This window comes from Cottoperca gobio, chromosome 20 (genome assembly GCF_900634415.1).
Source record: "Cottoperca gobio chromosome 20, fCotGob3.1, whole genome shotgun sequence".
Lineage (NCBI taxonomy): Eukaryota > Metazoa > Chordata > Actinopteri > Perciformes > Bovichtidae > Cottoperca > Cottoperca gobio.
In genome coordinates this window covers 2,452,462-2,473,671 of record NC_041374.1, presented here as the reverse complement: position 1 = coordinate 2,473,671, position 21,210 = coordinate 2,452,462, and the positions used below count along the sequence as shown (strand labels likewise).

The 21,210-nt window shown below is 42.1% G+C and overlaps 1 protein-coding gene across 1 annotated transcript; it reads left to right on the top strand.

Annotated features, from left to right (window-relative positions):
* The first annotated feature begins 1,517 nt into the window (after positions 1-1,517).
* On the top strand, positions 1,518-19,733 carry LOC115025802 (D(3) dopamine receptor-like). The gene is given in 9 exon segments (XM_029458264.1): positions 1,518-1,697; positions 3,412-3,741; positions 8,447-8,559; positions 10,646-10,724; positions 10,726-10,783; positions 13,603-13,796; positions 15,596-15,661; positions 16,889-17,285; positions 18,974-19,733. Coding segments are annotated over 8 exon segments (1,392 nt in total). The 5' UTR covers positions 1,518-1,697; positions 3,412-3,453; the 3' UTR covers positions 19,171-19,733.
* The last annotated feature ends 1,477 nt before the right edge of the window (positions 19,734-21,210 follow it).

Here is a 21,210-nt window from a genome sequence, read left to right as displayed (position 1 = left end):
CTATTCAAAAAAACATTTGTTTTGGTTTTATTTGCACGTTTAACACATGAATCACCAAGCCAGAGAGTCAGTAGCCTCTGTGGATAAAATTACACACTTCCAGTAGCAGCCATTCATGTGGGACAGACTAAGATTGATTTACTGAGTGTTGCATAATGTAGGCATAAATGCAATGCAAGGAAAATCTGGATTTATTGGACATTGAATAAGTAGAGAAACTACTGCGCACTCATCTTAAGTCATAAGTAAGTATGCATGTCACACACCATCAATTTTGTAAAGTTTCAAATGTATGCCTTCATGCCAGCTACAGTGTGTATTATGATTCTCCTCAGCTCTGCAGTCGCTGCTCACATGAGATATTTACCAGCATGCTGCTGTGGAGAAGAAGGATGACTCAAATTTCCAAGGACATTTGGACACTTTTACATAAGTTAAAACACAAACTGACTCCGAGCAGTTGTGAAAAATTATCAGTAAGGGTTGTTTGTCAGCTGCTGCGGTTGCATCGCACAGATCAACCTCCTGCTGCTCACTGCTTTAAAAAATGTACTTCCTGGGAGGCTTTGAAATTAAATGTACGGTGAGTGCATGTGCTGTCGTTTGTAAAAAACTAAATAGAAATATCTGGGAAAATGATCTTAATTTGCCGTGAAATTAACACATTTATATAATTATATTAAAATATGTATTTCAATACAACCAAGTACCACAGAAAGGTCTATTTTCTCTCTGATTTTTACAATAAAATTGGAGTCTTTGCACGTTGGAACCAACACAGAGGAAAACAGCACGTTCCCGTACACTGCACACTGGTTGGTCCAGTTCTCATTTGCTCGGTGTGTGCTGCTCCTGCAGGGGTTTTCACTCTTATCTTGAAATGCCATGTAGACGATAGTGGAACAAAACCCAATTGCTGGGATTGTGAGATATATATATATATATATATATATATATATATATATATATATATATAAATAAATAAAAGACACAAGCTGTTTTTTTTTGTTGTGTAAAAGGGGGTTGGAAATGGAGCCATAGGATATCAGAGCCACAGTAGTCTATACATTATTTCATGCATAGACCCAGCCTGACCTAATTTACGCTCTGTAGGTTATACTGGTCTTGTTTTATGAGGCCAACATTAGGCTATTTATGTGTGAATGTCACTTCCAGCTAAGCACGACCCAGACTGGTTCAGGGTCATGGTGAGGATGACAGCCATGGGGCAGGACTGCAACACATTTTAGCATATTATCATTTGTATCATTGAAAATGTTAGTTTAACTAAATATTGAAGGAAAAAAGCAGTTTTCATTAATACAGTTTGTTTTGGTTGTAGTAGTTGGTCACCTTCATGTGCCACTGCATAACTAAACGCGCAACTAAAAGGGAGACACCTGACGTCTCCCCCACGTAGCTTATGCACGCCTCCCGTGTCATATGGCTGCAAAATCAAAGTATAAAAAAAAAATCAGCCTAACGTGTGTTACCGGCACGCACACGGCCACGGAGCGTTGGTGGAAATGTAGTAAGTGATTCACATTCGCCTGTGCGCAATGGCACCGAGCGCTCCTCCTGCTCTCCCCCCGCTCGCCTCGCAGTGCTGGGCGCGCTGACCGGATACCTTACCTCAGCCAGGATGATGCGTTTTCTCGATGGCATCTGATGAATTCTTCACGGAGAAACAGTAACAGGTATGTTAGTGTGTTCACTTTATTCTGTTTGTTTGTTTGTATTTTTTTATGCGCACTAAATTATTAAACGCCGTTTTTTAAAGTTTTTTTTTTTTGGTTCTGCTTCAGTCTTGCTCTAAATGAAGTTCTTATCTGCCGCTTTTGTTTGCTAATTATTTAATTGAACTATATGTGACTCCAATCTTTCTGGACGCAGGATTGTGGAGCCTGATAAGATATCACGGGATTTAATTGAATTTTACTATTAAGGTTTGATTTTCGCTTATTAACCTTTCCTGGCAAGCAACCTAGGTTGTCTGTGGCTGCGTAACCTTTAGTTAATTGATCCGCTATACATTTATTATTAGCCCATTATTGTTATAATGTAATTTGGCTTTAGGTCTTGAATACAGTAACAACCCCCTCCTTCCATTACACACATCCTAATGAGCATAACGCTGTAAATGTACATGATCATTTGAGGGTTCATTGATGCCCATATCACACACACACACGCACACACACACACACACACACACACACACACTTGTAGGTCAGAGTCCTGCACATTGACATTGGTTAGTATGAGAGGGAACAAAAGAGTGAAATCAGTTTCAATTAGCACTTGATCTACAATATACAAACAAGCCATTCACTGGAGCACTGTGCAGCCTTGCATCACATCACCAGTGATTTTAGATCCTGTCACACCTGACTTTGTAAGAAACTCGCTCCCATCCGGAGACTTCAAGGTGATTGGTATCAGTGGCTGCTTTTGTCTTTTGCTTCTAGATTCTCTTGTGGACGATGATACCGGAGCCACTGAGGCACAGAGTGAAATTATAGACGGAGAAAATCTTTAAAAAGCCGTACTGGGTTTGAGCCAGAACTAAAAAAGATCCTAGTTTCTCTGTCTTTTTCCTCATTACTGTCACAGAACGAGAGAGAGGAGGGAAGGAGGGGGGGGAGCTGCATAAGATGGATCAGTTTGTTTAACATGTAGACACAGGTGTGAGCTCTATCACACTGCTGTTATGTGGATTCAGACCAGATGGGGAGGATTGTGAATAAATGAGGGAGAAAGGATGGAGTGCGAGGAGCAGAGCCTCTCGGGGTGGCATCATGGACTTATTACCCCTCCCTGATGAGCTAACCTCACTGACACTGCTCAAAGGCACACTGCCAGCCCCTCATTAAAGTTACCATCATTGCTTCGGAGTTCCTGTTTCTGCTATCAGTATTAAAATCCATTTACAGGAAGGGAGGGTGTACGTTCGAGACTCAAACAGTCATGAATGCAGTGGAGGAAGTTGCAGTTAAGAGCATTTCTGCTGAGTCTTTATGGATTTAAATTGTCTGTCGGATCCAAGAAGCTTGAGGAGTCATTAATATGGGCTTCCATTTTTCAATCAGCAGGGGGGGGGGGGGAACACTGGTGCCAGTGTATACAGCGGGGAACATTACTGCAGGGATTCTCAGCTGTTTTATTTATCGGTTCATCCTGCTGTTGCTGCAGGAGGAAGAGATGTTTCCCACTAGGCCTTTCACCTGAAATGATGCTGGCACCATCGTCTGATGGCACATGCCACGCTCTGAAATTCTGAGATGTGAGAAATGTTTGAGAATCCGAAAGAGAGGAAGTGTGTGTGTGTGTGTGTGTGTGTGTGTGTGTGTGTGTGTGTGTGTGTGTGTGATGAATGGGTAAACGCTAATCTATGCTCTTTTCCTTTGGTAGGTCTGCCAAACATATCACCTCCCATGTCACCGGGACGTCTCCATGGCAATGTTTAGCAGCGCAGAGCGGGCCTGGAACGAATCAGACCGCCTCGAATGGGACTCGGAGAGGAATGAGAGTTCGGAGGCATCAGGGCAGGATGAGCGTAACTACTATGCCATGCTGTACTCCCTGCTCATCCTGGCCATCGTGTTTGGAAACGTGCTGGTGTGTCTGGCTGTGCTGAGGGAGCGTTCCCTCCAGACCACCACCAACTACCTGGTGGTCAGCCTGGCTGTGGCCGACTTGCTAGTAGCCTCGTTGGTCATGCCATGGGCTGTGTACTTGGAGGTGAGGAGGTCAGGGTGACGTAACAAGGCTACATAACAGTGGATATCGTTACAACGTTTTTATAATGTTTACAACTAGTAAAAGTTAGAGAAGCAGAAGCTGGGCTTAAAACCATTTTCTATACTTTTAGCTGCCTCTACAATTTTCCCTTTGCCCTTACGTTATAGTAATGTGCAGGTCGACCAGCGTTGACCTCTGGGTCAGACGGGTTTGGATGAGCTTACGAGAAAATATCACAGGTTTGACGGGCAAGTCAAAAAGTGACAAAGCAGCGTTCTGAGTAAGTTATTAATAACTTACAGAAACATTGCGTGCAATAGTCTACCTCCTCTTCCACTCTCTGTCTCACTGGCTCTCTCTGTGTCACACACACACACACACACACACACACACACACACACACACAGGGCACTTGTCTGTCCTTCTCTCAGACCTCAGTCCTGACAACTGTGCCACTTTAATGCACAGCGTATTGCATTGTGGTTTTGCTCTAACATGTCGGGTGGGTGTGGGTAATAAAAACAAGATCCCTGACCCGTGCATTAACTATTTCAACGTGCATTAACCCTAACCTAACCCTACCTGTTACCCATTAGCCTAACTAGAGTTATTTAACCGTTTAATTACTTTTGGCTGTTCCAAACACTTACCTTACTTTTAGCTAACATTCATTATGTTACCTATTTATCCATCACATTAGGCTGACTATTTAAAACCATTACCACCTAGTCACTTTAAGCTAATTATTTAGACTTCTTTGCTTGCTAACTACTTTCCATGAAATCTCTTCGGCAAAACATTCCTTGAGGTATTACAATTACCCGAGGTTAATGTGAGGAGAGTAACGGCGTAGCTGGAACTCACCAAATTACCAATTTGTCATCCAAATTGAATGTTTCTTTTCTTGAATTATTATTTTTCTTAATTAGCTGAGCTACTCCACGAGTGATTCCCTGGTTGGGGTACAGAGACTGACGTACAGATGATTGGCAGTGAGTGAGGAGCTGACGCTGGTGAAGAGAGAAGAGGAGGAAGGACAGAAAGTTGCAACAAGAAAGATGATGATTCAGTCCAGAGAAAACTGATCAGGATCATTTGCAGATTATTACGTAGCGGCTCCACATAAAGTGTGTGGCGAAGAAGGTAATGATTAAATGAGGTAGTGCTTCAGCACTCATGTAGATTAAGCATAATTGCTGAAGGACATATTAACATGACTTCTAAATTGATATTTATGTTTGCTGTTAATTTTTTTATTTGGCCCGCACGGATTCATCTCTAACGGTAATTGTCAATTTTCTCAGCCTCCATCCTCGTGGTGCTGCCCAGTGACTCCATTAACTCTACCGGTGTACGTGACTCTCAGGCATCCACAGTGTGTGTGTGTGTGTGTGTGTGTGTGTGTGTGTGTGTGTGTGTGTGTGTGTGTGTGTGTGTGTGTGTGTGTGTGTGTGTGTGTGTGTGTGTGTGTGTGCGAGTGTTTGCCGACATGAGGTCTAAAAATCTTCTGCTTGAAGTCCAGTTATGTTTAACAAGCGAACACCCTGCTGCCCAAAGTTTGATCACTGTCAGCAGAAAGCACTATTTTCTCACAGTGCAGAAGATTCAACGGCAGGTCAACCATAGAAGAATCTAATTAACATACTCAGTGGGCAGAAGCTGACATATTAAACATGATTATATCTTAAGGTAAATTAAGGTAGCCAGGAGCCTTGCTGGGATTCAGTCATGAGTTCAACTTCGACGCAGGCAGTCATGCTGTTGGAGCATGTGCTACATTTTAAATTTCAGATTCACACTCCCATAAGGAATGACTTATTATACGATTGAACGGCACAAAAGTACAATATTTTATCATTTAGCAGGAATGTAAAGGTCAGTAATGGCTGGGAGAAAAACATTTTAGTTCAGAGTCCAAAGACTTTCAACTCCCCAGACTGGCGCTGCAAGCAGCATCCCCCTGCAGGCGCTCCTCTGAAGGATGGGGGATTAGTTTGTTGTGACCAGAGGGTTGCTGGTTTGCTTCTGCACGTGTGTCTTGGCAGGAAAAGTGACTGAGTATTACCTCCCTACCCTTCAGCAGGTACTAATCATGTGTCCTTGAGTAAGCCAGCGTATCCCCGGATGGTACAGTTGATGCATGACTTGTACTTGAAAGAAGCGGTTGTATTGGCGGTAATGTATGTGCGCTCACTTTGCAAAATACATCCTAAAGATTGCTGCTATGCTTCAGCAAATGTATGGCCTTACTACAGAAACCGGCTCCATTTGTTGTGTGGAGGTTAGCCCACTTTATGCTCAAGTTATCTGTGGGGGTTTTTAAATATATGGATACAATTAAATGATACGAATGATCCTATTTAGTCAAGATAAATATGTATAAAGTGTTATGTTACCACCTGTTTCTCCCTCATTTCCAAAAAGTAGTTTATTTGAACAGTATATGATATTAATCTTATGTTATATAAAACAGAGGAAACACAAACCGATCTATCCGACAGAAACTCGTCTCCTGCCGCGGTGTCTGAACAAGAGCTGCTCCTGCTATTTCTTTACACTGAGACACTTAGCACGCTTGAGTGCTGCCGAAGTATAGAGCACGTATGTTCTAACAGTCGATGCAAAGTGTCTGAAGAGCCCCACTGAGTCACCATCATTTTCCCACACTGTGCACACAATGTTCAGTATGTGCCCACATGTGCGCTTCAGTCTTTCTGTATGAGGGGGTGTATGTGGCGTATACTTTACGTGCATTTGGTGTGATTTCTATACTTGAACACACAATGTCCTTGCATGCAAGAAAAATGACACTTTGCCCTAATTCCATACTACAAACTCATTGTATACAGTATATAACCTACTATACTGTATATATTTTCTTTGTGCAATCCATTATGGATCAACAGCACGCTCATAAATCAAGCATTTGTTGGTGTGCTGTTTGCACGGGCTGAGTGGTACGAACCATGACAAGTTAACAGACTTTTATGTGTAAAATTGGTCATTTAAAAATGGAATGAGAATTACTCTAAAGCTTCAATGTGTAATTCTGAGCCACCTGCTCTGCAGAAACTCAACAAACGCTGCCGTTTTATAATCCTCACGTGGGGACTTATTCATCTGTGTTTACTGGACACTAATGTTAACCGGGGCTGCAGTCCGTGCAACGTTACGTTAGTGTGTTTATTGGACTAAATCCAAAGTGGCAGAAACCAACCCGCACATTTGTCTTGTCTTCCCTATGGCGGCGCAGCCCGCCGGGGAGGAGATAGGTCGGCAGAGCCGCCACTCGGCAGCTGCCCCCGTCAGACGGACGCCTCCGTCATAGTTTGTGAAACTATAAAACAGACTGCAATATTTACAAGCGAGTCAGGCAGCTCTAAATAAAATGTAAACACGTAGAGAATAAATGCAATATGGCAGCCATTGTGGAGTTGGTGCTCACTTTTATAGTCTTGCCACCCCAGCATGCATTGCGATTCCACCGGAAGCCCGAAACTCCGATTCCGTCAAGCTAGTCAGGCAGCTGTTCTTCTTCTCTCTGCACTGAGGGCAGACTGGAACTGCAGTGACTCACTAGCACCCCTAGAGGAACACGTGGTATTACAGCCTGGACTTAGCGCAGCTAGCTGTTAGCATGCTAACTTCAGTGGATAAACACAACACACAGACGTCTTTGACATAACTTCAACACTGTTACCTCTTCACATTCTGTTGATAATGTTAGTTAATTGTTATTATATTTTAAGTTTTAAATGCTGGTATATCTTACATTGAACCTTTAAATGGGTAGGCCTATGGGTATGTGGTGAGGTTAAGCTAACATTGGAGAAGCCAGCAGGAGTAAACTAGATTTATTTAAATTATCCTACCAAAGAACTCACTTTTCCAATTAAAGAAGCCGCAGAACTAGCTCCAAAGGTGTCTAAATGTTTCTAAAACACATTAGGCCTACCCACCCTCGCTTTAATGAAGAATGAATGTTAGCAGTGAATGTTTCCACCCGTGTATAAATGTGTTTGTCTCTGTATGTGTGATTACTCTGGTCTCTGCGAGAGAGATTGCTGTCTATTTACATCTTTGTACATGTGATTGCGTGCCTGTGTGTATCCCCACGTGTGCCTGGCGCTTCTCTGTGTAGGTTGGCGTGTATTCCCAGTGTGGACTGAAGAGAATCAGCAGCCAGGCGATGGAGCTTGGATCCATTTATCTTTGTCAGACCGTTATTAGCAGCATTATGGCGCCGGAGTGAAAGTCTATCGGTCTGAGAAGGACTCTGCTGGACTGGGTTAGGGATTGTTATTGGTTTAGCTAGGGAAGGTTAATGTCCTTTGGAAATTGAACATTTTCTTGAGGATAATTAGATTTACCAACATGTAGGTTATCCATTACAAAACATTTGCATTTTGCAGCTTTTGTTATGTAAGAACAAGTGACATAAACATGTTAAATAGATAAATTAACCTGATTAAAATCCCTATTAGCTTAAATTTGATATGTCAAGTTGAATATGGTGGTATGTCTGGCACCTAATTTAAATGTATCCTCACCCCAAACTGTGTTTATTTGTTCCTCTTTGTTGCCTTCCTGTCACGCGTGTAAGTGGGTGCATTCATGTGTGTGCTCAGTAGGTGCGTCACACTTCACGGTGAAGAAGCGGAAGAGAAACGTGTGTCATGATAATCTGCCCATCTGTTCTGTGCAGGTGGTCGGCGGTGCCTGGCTTTTCAGCCGGCTCTACTGTAACGTCTTTGTCACGCTGGATGTGATGATGTGCACCGCCAGTATCCTCAACCTGTGTGCCATCAGCATTGACAGGTGAGTGTGCAGTGTGTGTGCGTGTGTGTGTGTGTGCGTGTGTGCGTGTGCGTGTGCGTGTGTGTGTGTGTGTGTGTCTGTGTGTGTGTGTATGACATATATCTGCTGTGACATCTCTAGAATACATGTCATCCTGTGAGGTTTCTATATTTCAAGGTCTTGATCTTTTCCTCACCTCACTTCATTGATATTTTAAAACTCTCCTGGAGAAAAACACTATTTTCCCAACTTGTTCAATGTGTGTCAGCGTTTGTACCTTTGTGCATCAGTGCGTGACACAGTGAGGAAGAGACAGACTTTGTGAACACTGTGTGGTTTTTGTTTGATATTCTAGGTTCAGACGCGGGTCTGTTTACGTCTTATTGTTGAGCTTTTGTTTGCTTTAATCCAGAAGGAAATGTGCCGCCTGAACCTTTACTGTAGACGCACATCCTGTATTTAAATGATTTATCTGTTTAATTTTCTTCTTGTGTCACGGTTAATATTTAACCGCTCTCTACGGTCTTCCAACTTATATCCTGCAGGCATCAAGAGTTCAACAACACACAGAATGAATAAAGTACGCATAAGGACTGGAGGTGTCAGGGGGATGTATCTGTACAGTTGGTTAGTAAAACTTTCTGATGGGTGCTTTCAAAGCAGCCAGGCAGAGCAGCTTTTAGTCGAACTAAAAGTCCCAGGTTATTCATGCGTCTGTTGGTTTTTGGTTATTTGATTAATTTAACGTACATGCTCCTGTATTACCACCCCTGCGTTACAGTGAGTTTCAACTAAACTAAACATCCAGCGAGAGTGAATATTGGACAAACATTCTCCAGAAGCCCGACTCCAAATTGTTTTGCAGCTGCTGGATGTTTAAAATTAGCAACTGTTTGCTGACAAGTTCCCCCCATCCCAACTTAAAAAGTGCTGATAAGTCCGTGTGTGTAACGACTTGTTTCTGCTGCCCCCAATTGGCAAGAGGTTTAAATTATCACAAATGAATGACTACACACAAAAAGAAACCCCAGCAAGGACTGGGTCTTTAATTGCACATGGTGACATGCCTGCTGGTACATTATGTTATGCGTACAATGCATAATTTGCTTCTGAGGAATGGAGTTATTTCCTGAAGCCCTGTGGTTCTCTGTGATTGATTATTAGACGAACACCTCTACAGTATCGTACGCTTTGTGAGGTGCTACATTTAAAGTGAAGCTCTAGGGGCGTTCTGTGTCATTGACAGTGTTTAACAAACCCACATTACCTTTGTGATGTTGTTTATTTAAAAGTTTTACAGCTATGTGATAGCAGGGAGGATTTGTGGCCTGTTAAAAGTGAGAGTCAAACCAGGCGGAGGCATTAATGCACAAGAAATAAAGTTCTTGCATCAAACTTCAAGGTGAAGCGTTTGTACTTACAGCGGAGGTCATGTTTTAACTGCCGCCTCAGAGCGGGAGAGTCTTCTGTTCATGCTCAAATAAAAGTGTAACTTAAAGCCGCACTTGATCTTTTATATCATCATGTACATTATTGTTTTTACCCACGCCACTATTTCATCTCTGCTTTTATTTAACCAGACAACAGCATGGCAGGAGGGAAGATTAATTTTAGTGAACGTCTGTGCTCCGGGTTTAGCCCTGCGTTATGCCCAGAGAGGAACCAGCGTAATTAGTGTGATGAGGGTAAACAGTCATGGCAGTTGGCTCAAAACAACATAACATCACATCCATTTTGGGTCGGGGTCCAGTATAATTGCTGCTACTCCTGAGCCTAGTTTTCCCGGGCTCATTATACACTCTTGGCGTACTGTGTGCTGATTAACTCTTAAATAAAAGCTCCTCTTTTATTGCTGACTGTCCAAATTGTTTCTTAGTATAACTGCCTAGTTTGCTGCTCCATTGTTTGTCTTTACAGTATCTCTCAGCAGTGCATTTCTTGGCATCTCTTCTCAGAGATGCTCTTTTTCTCACTGTAATTATTCCCTTTCACTGTCTCCAGTCAGCACTTTTGTCTTCATTCAAATGTCCCCACCTATTCCCTGTGAACACACATCTTCACAGCTGGACAGACTCTAACCTGTGTGTGTGTGTGTGTGTGTCTGCAGGTACACAGCAGTGGTGATGCCCGTCCTGTACAACACCACCCATCGCTCCAAGAAGAGAATTTCTGTGATGATTGGCACCGGTGTGGGTCCTGGCCTTCACCGTCTCCTGTCCGCTGCTGTTTGGTTTCAACACCACAGGTCAGGTCAACAACATTATCACTTCATCTTCCTGTCTGGACGTAACGTAGCGAGACAAGTTAAGCGGGATACAAAATAGAAAGCGAGGCACAAAGGCACCGTGAAATGTGAGGTCAAAATGACTCGCCGTTTAGGGTCAGCGGTGGGACATGAAAGGACATCTTGAATGGGATTTAAAGGTCATTTCACTAGATCTGTACAAAGCTTTTGAAAATGTATAATGTTCTCTGTCTTGAGCTTTGTCAAGCCTGACGAAAGAAACACTGGTGATGAGACAGTTTATAGACAAAGTTCAATTTCAGTCGGCAGATCAGCAGCTTGTGAGGAGCACTGGTAGCTATAAGAACCGCACTGAAGCCGCCGCCGTTCATCTAATTGATTGAAGTTAGCGTGTGATGGACAGATGGTTCAAACCTGCCAAGAATTATTTAAAAGCGCCGGTCCAAACAGTTTCCAATGACGGCTTCTCAGAAGGTTCTGTTTAGCAAACCATCTGGCACGTCCGTCTGGTAATTAGGAGCAGCCGTGTGGGAGGAACTGATTCTCCTTCGAGTTGTAATTCAAGGTCACGGATATTTGGAATTTCTGACTTGAGGGAAAATTGCCGCAAAACCTCCATTGCTGGGAGCTACATCGAAACAAGATCCAAAATGATGCGAATACATTTGATCCAGCTGATTTTAAAAAGAAGTTCTACACCATGTGTACGTATATTACATTGGGCTATTTAAATGCATTGATTACAAGGTGAGCGATCATCCCCCCGATTCACAATAATGGGGCTTTTTTTGGACATTGCATTAATGCCGAATAACAAAAGACATCATTGAGTAGCGTTATTGGAAACACAGTAAGTCCCCTTAACTTTAATAAACTGCAACACTTTGAAGTTCCCGTGATAATGACACCCTACCCCCTTACAGTGTTGCAGTAAATCATTTATCTGTGACCTTTAGTGCACTGCGTGGTGTCTTGGATGTTTTGGGTGTCTTTACTTTTCCCTAATGTGACATTTTCCCTTGTAGTTATTTAATATATGTGTTTATAAATATATTGTCTGTATATGTGAAGGCAGTAGTAGTGATAGCAGCAACAAAGGGATTTTAAATAGTGCTTTGATTTCTGGTTACTGTATGAGATATCATCTTCTTCTCAGTCTCTCCGGTGATTCTGAGCGATGCTTTTTGGATCATTCATGACTGAACAATATAAAATGAAATAAGTTCCTCTGCATTTCTCTGACAAAGAATGAACCACCAAACTCTAAAACAGACAGAGAAACGCAAGAGACATCACCAGGAGTTATTTTAATTTCCATAGCCAGCAGCACCGATGCACGACTGCACAGACACATTTAAGTGCATCAGACACGATGTAAAGCTACTCACAGAGATGCATTTGGTTGTGTCCACTTACAATCAATGCAAAAACAATGGCCGGTGATTGCAGGAAACCCACTCTTTGTTGTCGGTATGCAACCAACCACGCATCAGCATTGGAAGGAGCGACCAGTGGGTTCACATGAGAGCCGGCTTCATAAGAAACGGAAGTAAAAAGAGCAGCTCAACTACACAAAGTGCCTCACGAAACAATATGAACCTGGAAACTAAAGGTGGTTTAGAGTGTTACTGGAAATAGAATCTGTCTGTCGTCTTGTTTCCATCTCTCTGTGTACTGATGCATGTGTTATTGATCCAGGGGGACATCCTGGGAGAGGCAAATCACTTCAGTTTGTTCATGCCACTGAAATGCAATATGCATGTCACAGCTGTGGTCAGAGATTGCCAATTCTTATTTTTTTCCAATTTCAATTTACAGCACTATTAGCTGAGTTGATACATATTTAACTATGGCACTCTGATTGAAACCCTATTATCATTATGTCAAATCAAATGGGCTCTTTATCTGAATTAATAGCACAATTATAGTGAAATCAGTCAAACCTCCACCTGTATGATTATATGCAGAATACGAAGGAGGGACGTCATTAAGGTCATTTTCTTTAATTTATCATGAGTCATGACATCAAGAATAGTTTTTCAAAACAATGCACCGAGAAGGTTGCAAATATAATATAAAAAAGATATAACCCCTTCCCTTCAAGCTGGACCTAACCCTAACCCTAACCCTGGATCACATATACCATAAGGAAAGGGTGAATTATAATGCATACGGGTACAAGTTAAATAAGCACAAGAGGAACAAATCTTTGAATGGACGGAAAATAATGCTGATAGTAAAAAGAATTAATTAGAAAAAGATGAAAGGATTCGCTCTACACATTTGGTCGTTGGCTCCTAACATCTATTAATCCAATAGCAATTAATTTGCTGTTATCGTGTCGCTGGAGAAGAGGAAACCCTATTTTAGTTAATCATTTATTATTATTATTTATCATATTGTCATTTAAAGCGTCTTCTTACAGCTCAATCACTACATTCATGTGTTCATGTTGTTCCACGTCTTCATTGTCTTCACAACAGTGAGGCAGTTATTTTGATTCAGGACAGAGTCTACGCCAGTCTTGTGAAATCGAAAGGTTCTGTAGTGGCTACGTTCGTATCCTAAAATAAGATAAATGTTTCCCTAAATGCAGTTAGGGAACATGTTTCAGGCCCCTTGTGAGTATATTCAGTCTAATGGTGGCGATCCTTCCTAATAATCACCCAAACTCAATGAACTTAAATCTTTCGTATCAAGGTCATTTTCAAGATGAAGAGCCTCAGCACCAGGATCAGAGGTTGGCTATAAATCCCGCCCACTGTCTCTTTTATTACCCCAGGCTGGTTTCGCATAAAAACATTTTGTTTTTGATTTAGATGACCCCATGGTGTGCTCCATCTCCAACCCCGACTTTGTGATCTACTCGTCGGTGGTGTCCTTCTACCTGCCGTTTATCGTCACTCTGCTGGTCTACATCCGCATCTACGTCTTCCTCAGGCTGAGGAGGAAGAGGATCGCCTTCCGCCAGGCCAGCGGAAAGGTGGAGCCTGGCTCAGTGCCGCCATCTGTGGTGAGTCGTCTCAATGTTTTCACTCATACTGATGCTACTCCAGTTTATTCATGACTCACTTGATGTGACGGCATATTAGAAACTTTTATTATTGACTTACGAGAGACTTTGTACTGTTGGAATGAACACACGCCATACAGATAAAGTGCAGCCTCGTGCATTTTCAATCAAAACATCAAAACCTTCGCCATAGTTTGCATCAGAAACGGGATCATTCCGATGGCACTGACATGTTCTGTGATACAAGTATTTACTTTAATGACTTGAGAGGGATTGTTCACATTCTGGCAACCAAAAGGTTATCTTATTAACAGCTTCTAACGGATCTATAAAGTAATAATAAATTCATTAATACAGCCATTACTTACAACCTATAAACCCTTTATGAAGGGTGTCTTATTAGGAAGTGGTACCTGACTTATTATACAGAGAATACCACCTTCATGAAACTCTTTATATTTGATTGTATAAAGACTCAGAATAAGGCGGCCATTCTTTTTTTAATAGCTCCTAATAAGCTGAGTCTTTGTAGATGAGATCCACTCACTTTATACTCATAATGACTTGCAAATTACAATTCACTTTCACATTGGACCTTTTCTGTCGGACCAGCCAAACCTCCCTCAAAGCCTCGTAACTTGTTCCATCGCAGGGAAGTTGAAACACTTTTGTTCGTGAAATTGCCAAATTTAAAAACCGTTTATTTCTCAATTACATGAATTTCTACAAGTCATTTGAAGGTTAAAAGGATTCAGAAGTATCTCTTTGCTCTAATAGGAGAGAAAAGCTGTGTAACTGTGTGCGAGTGGCCTCTCAGACATGTCAAAGTTTACAAATGTTCTTAATTAAAATAGGTATCAAGTTACATAAGTGGATCTAATGAGATAGGAATGTGCTCCGTCTTTAAGGTAATTAACACTATATCAGTTTTTGAGATGTTTCTCTGTTACGCTGTTTAATCTTTAAACCGTCACAAGCAGCTGTCAGTTCTTTGATCCCGGTTACATCTATCTTACAAATAATGGATTTAACCTTCTTGTACGTTGTTATATTATTCAGCTGTTATGTTACAAAGATAAAGTAAAAAGAAATTGATGGCTTTATCTTTTAACCAAGGGCAAAGATACACCAGTCTGTGCATCTGTACCCACCCTATGTGTTTGTGTGGTGTATAAAAAGACTCTTCCACAACATGTTTCCCCTTCATTGCATACTAAGTCCCAGTCAAGTCTTTTTTTAACAGCAGTTTACAGATGATTGGTTGTCGTTGAGCCCCAGTTTGAGATCTCATCCATGAGTGCAAACACTCACTGTGAGAGTCCTGGAGGAGATCCGGCTGAGAGAGTTACAATGGAAATGTGTTTTGAAATAACATAATAGGACTCTGACTCAGTCAACAGAAGGATACTGATACGAAGAAGGAGGCTCGCTTCAAATGCAACTTATCTTTATTTCTGCGGTGAGTTTTAATGGAGTCGAACAGCGCTCGGCTCGGGAGAGAAAGTGATTGAAAACGTATAAGACGTGAATCGTAACTCACGTGTGTGTCAGGGACACTCAGCGAGATTTGTTGGAGGTTGAAAAGCTGCCTCTGAGATGCACAGACTTGGTTGCACCAAGAATGATTCATTTAATCTAAAATGAGCAAAACTAGGTTAAATATTACTCTATTGTTACTCACGGCAGAGAAGCTCTAATTTCCCCTTTTGACAAAACGTGTTGTCTGAATTAAAAAAGCAACATTTCCTCAAAGAAATTTTAATTTCTCTGGAAAATATTGTTATCTTTGTCATCCCTAGGAGACCTGTCTACAAGAAGAGACTCCCAAGGCAAAGCAGGACCTGTCACCTATAAGGATTAAAGTGGTAGGGGCTATTTTAAACTCAAGATTCAACTGTGAGATTATTTAATTGATCTCTTTCAAAGCTCTCGTTCTGCAGAATGCAGTCTAATGCCTGACATATTGACTGTGTTGGCGTATTGTGACATGGTGGCACGCAAAGGAGGTTCTGTTTTTAGCTTTTCGTGAGAGTCTGCCAGCTTCCATGTTCATGCACACTTGAGTTTTTCGTTCCGCTATGCGGTCACAGCCCAGGGGTCTGAGAAGGAGCTGAACATTGTGATTCTGAAGCGTGGCTTGGTTGCATTTCGTCACCTGGTCACTTGTCAGCTGAGCGAAGTCTGTGGGTGACGCACTGCAGCACCTGCATAATCAACAGACTGCTCAAAGGCAGATGGAAGAGCAATCTGTAATGTGTGAAGTAAGAGAAGATTGGCTGTACTGGAAACACACATTGTTGAATACTTTTAACTATTTGATGACTCTTCTTATCGCCCCAAGCGGGAAAAGACTCAGTGAAGCTGTAGTTTTAGAAATTGGAAGTATTGGCTGGAGGAAGGCTATAAAAAATGGTTTTGCAGATATTGCAGTCACACTGATGTATGCTGAATGCTAACTGCATCGGTGATTCAAAAGGTTGGAGTTGAGGTGCAGAGGTTTCCTCCTATCAATCTGTCTGAACACTACAGCACTTCTGAGATGGATTGGATTTGCAACTTTCTGAGTCATGCTCTCTCTTCGTAGGCTCACTGGAGAAGCACCCGGCTTCTAATAATACGATGTGGAGGCAGGATAGGATGAAGGGAATGTTTCCAAAGATAGAGAAGAAGTGTAAGAGAATAAATATGTTCATTTATTAGTTTTCTTGGTGATTGGAAACAGAAGCTGAAAACACAACATTGACAAATTGTTCATATCACCTTATTAAGATGACGTTTATACTTTCTTGTTTCTTGTAAATGTAAATCAAAATTTTAATCCTTTTTGCTCAAATGTGGTCTCCAACTCTCAGGGAAGAGACGCAGTGTAGGTGTATCAGAGCAGAAAAGTGCTGCCTGTATGTGAGCGAAAACCAAAACAATTAGCTGAAAGACGCTAAAACACTCTGAGGGGAACTGCAGAGTTGGCACCTTTAATGTTATTGTTTATATACAAATATGAATCAGTGCAGCTTTAATTACATAAGTACAATAAAACTACATGTTATTGAATATGTGTGCTGATCGTAATCCTGTATAATTGTTTCCAACAGCAGAGTGTGGAGCCTTCAAGTCCTTCCAAGCCCAACCTGCTGTCAGAATGTCTGTGGCGCAAACGTCCAAAGACGGGCCCTCTGGAGAACTCTGCGCTGCCCCCGGTGGACATGCAGAACTGCTGCAGCATCAGCCACGCCTCCTGCGGTCGCACCGAGCTGGATCTGGAGCAGGAGCGAGAGGAGGAGGAGGAGGAGGAGGACAAGGAGGAGGAGGAGGACAACAACCAGAACCAACGACCTACTGTCAGGATGAGCTGCGAGGTGAAGGATCTGTCCAATGGACGAACACACACGTCACTGCGGTCGATGGCTCATTCTCATATCAACAACTCACGATTCAGGAGCATGCACGCTCGGGAGAAAAAGGCCACTCAGATGCTGGCCATCGTGCTCGGTAAGTGGAGATCGTCTTAAGTGGGAATGAGAATGCAAAGGTGGTGGTAACACTCAACACAGTAGAAACCTCTTATAGTCACGCCTGTCAACAATGCTACTAAGCCGCAGCTTGGCCATAGTTTCATTTTTATTTCTAAAATAAACTGGCTACCACAATATGAAACAATATACCTAGTATAAAGAAATTAATAAAAAATAAAATGTATATAAGTATGAAAAGACCCTAAACAAGTGTTACTCATTGCGCGAGCGGCTCGCCAAGCTTTAATTGGTGGCTTGCGTGGCAGTAGACTAAACAAAGGGGTGATAGATATGACTGTCTGCTCTATTAGCCTACAAATAATACAAATAATAGATCAGAATAATTGATAAAAGATGCAAATATAGACCAGAAACAAGATATTTAAACTTGTTCAGCGGAACACTGACCAGTTTTGGCGCTACAATGGTTTGGCTTGGCTTTGGAGCATCAAACCACCGCAAATGGAGAGGGAGATGTGGTTTGTGGACAGACAACAGCTGCTCCCGTTATAAAAGAAAGAGAAAGCTACGAGACACACAAGACGAGTAAAGGAACATTCATGGACAGAGGAGTTTGTATTTGTCCTCCTCGAGTCGAACCCTTTGTGCTTCATGTGCAAACACACCCGCTCTGGTTTCAAGTCATTCGGAGCCGCATTTCCAAACGACGCATCCAAAATTCAACGAAATTTACGCACCTGGAAGAGAAATGAGTAAATAAAATAGAGCAGCTTTCTTCTGTTTCTGGACAACAAAGACTCAAACACAGGACGACTAATACAGCTGAACATCTGAGGCATCCTTTGAGATCGCACGGATTTTGGCTCGGGCAAAAAACCTTCTCAACATCATCCCAGTATGAAGATAATCCTGCTTTGCATATTGTATGTTCTGGGTGGGATGACTGGATGTAGCTTTTCATACTTTGCGGTAAAAGTGGCTCTCCTATTGACTTTGTCCTCTCAATGTGGCTCTAATAGTGAAGACCACTGGCCTAAATGAACCCTGGATGGAGACTACTTGATTAAAATAATCTAATTATCTCAAGCCTTTTGATCCACATAAGCATTTACTCACTTTAACACTTGAACTATGAGCGATTTCCACTGTTCAGGCAGTTTGTGTGGAGACTTGCTTATTCCGCTACAAATCCTTTAACATTTTCCTGATGGTCTTTTCTGCCCTGAGTACCCGGTCACCTGTACTGTCTCTTAACTGCCGGTGATGGCACCAGCACATTTTCTTACTCCGTGTGCATTTGCTGCATATTTTGAGTCACAATAAATCAAGTTGAAATGTCTGGCTGGCTTTAGGTGCACACTGTATCTCCTGACACAGCTTCCACACACTCCCATTATCAGCCAGCGTGCTATAAGCCTGGTCATGTTAGCTCTAGCACATGGATCCTGCTGACAAAATGTAATCAGAGGTGTCTCATTACTGGTGTCGGGGAAAACTGTGGCACTTTTCATCCAACTGTCTAAATAAAAAACGATGATTGGCTGCTGCTCGGGATACTAAGTGACTTCCTGAATACCACACAAAGTACAGGTTAACTGGAACCCAAAAGAGTTTTAATTGACCTCTTGTTAAGACTGTTTCTTACCATTTTGTTCTTGTGCTTTTTTGTTTTGTCCTCTCTCCATACCTCTCTGGCTCTTCCAGGGGTGTTTCTCATCTGCTGGCTGCCTTTCTTTGTGACTCACATTCTGAACACCCACTGCAGGACATGCTACGTGCCATCTGGGCTTTACAGTGCTTTCACCTGGCTGGGTTATGTCAACAGTGCCCTTAACCCAATTATCTACACCACCTTCAACATCGAGTTCAGACGGGCCTTCATCAAGATCCTCAGCTGCTGAGGAAGACGGTGCACCAGGAAATTGGAAAAACTCACAACCACAGTGTGGTGCATTTGGAAAACAGTGACCACGGACGTAAGCTGGTCCCGGTCCAGATAAGTAAACCGGTCCTGCAGGAGTTAAACAGTAACAGCGTAAAGAGGATTTTTACTTCACTTTGTTCTCAACAGGGCTCGGACTTCATTCGAACAGTATTACTCTTCAAGTAAGACTTACTTTTTCACACGCAGTCTTATTGATGGCACACGGTGTTGGACTTTCTTGTGGATATGTCTTGTACAGTATTTGTGCTGCTCTTTGGTGCAGGTCTTTCCAATCGATGTAAGTTTGGAAGCTCTTTGGACCTATGATGATGAAGCTGATAAGAGCGTAGAGCTGCGGGACACTTCGTCCAAATGCCTGCTGCCACCGCACTGTGTGGATTAACTGGTGTTACTCGCCCCCCTCACTCACCCCTGACTTCATCACCATCAGTTATTCTCCAGTGCATGCACACATCACATTTCAAGGATGTTTCCTTGAATTGTGCAGGAAGGATTGTATTGAAGATTGTCATATATATATATATATATATATATATATATATATATAAGCATTGGGCTTAATGTGGATTCATTAGAAAAAATATTAATAATAAAGTGAGATTTTGATGTAATGCACAATGGAAAGATTTTCCGTGTTTTTTCAAAGGGACTGTCTGTTTATTGGCGAGCCTCCCCGTGATTTAGAGCTGCTGTTCTGATGCGCTGATGCAGGGGCTTTGAGATCTTAACAAATCAAGCAGGATTGTAAACCGTGGTGGGCAGTGCATTTACTGCAGTGTGTTGTAAATAAAAGAAATGATTAAACAGTTTTCCAGGCTATTTATACACACAGAGTATTACACAGCTCATGTGTGTGTGTGTGTGTGTGTGTGTGTGTGTGTGTGTGTGTGTGTGCATGAGACGCCATCAGATACTAGTGTTTGTGGGCACAAGACGAACCAAACTGAGTGAAGAGGATTTGGGAAGACTTAGAGAAAAAACAATGACACAGCAGGAGGATGAAAAACAATACAAGACAGGCGATGATGGGGGGGGGAAGGAGTGAAGTCAAAAAGGAAAAGAAGAAACAAGGTGAATGGAGGATAGGGAGGGGGGGAGGGGAGGGGCCTTTCTCAGCCTACAGCTCAGGCTCCCTTAATTCTCTGAGAGGCATAAACACCTGCTCCCCTGACACTTTGTGCCATTGCGTCGACTCGTTCTACCGAGACTACTTATGATGATGACGCACCAGGTGTGTGTGTGTGTGTGTGTGTGTGTGTGTGTGTGTGCGGGACTGTATTTATGCCAATAACCCAGTGTTATTTTATGTTTTCCTTCTTTTAAACAAATCCTTATGCTACTGAAATCAATGTTTAATGGTGCAATCAGGACATAAACAAACGGAGGTTGAGATTCTACAGCGCTTCTGTTCTTTAATTGAAATGGAGTGTGAATTAATTAAATTAAAGATGCATTTTAGGCTGTGAATACTGCACAGCTGTGCACGTGTGCCTTTTATATTACTTCCAGTCATTCAGAGACAATAATAAAACCCACCTTCTGTTAATGAACTGCATATGAGCCCAAAACCCTAAAGACCGTGAGCCGCCTAGTACATCTCCAGAGGCTTCAATGTTCATTACATCCAATGATATGACACGGCTCCATGGATCACACATACTAATGACATTGTTTTCATCTTCATCAGCACTGAGGCTAAACGTGTTGTGTTTTTTCCTTTAGATGCTGCTGGAGGAAAGGTTACAGGTCATAACAAATGAAAGTGAATCCCTTTGGGAGTTTGTGCTCATCCAATGTCACGGCAATCAGATTTGTAAAAAAAAATAAAACAAAGTTGACATTTCATCCTGAAGGTCAAGTGCATGGAGAGCTTATTGAATGTCTAAAATGATGTGGAAGCATTTTATTCTCTTTACTGAATGAGGAAGATAGGTGCATTAGGGTTAGGGAAATAAAAGAAGAAGTTGTCGGTGTATTATGTCATGTAAAAAGTCAT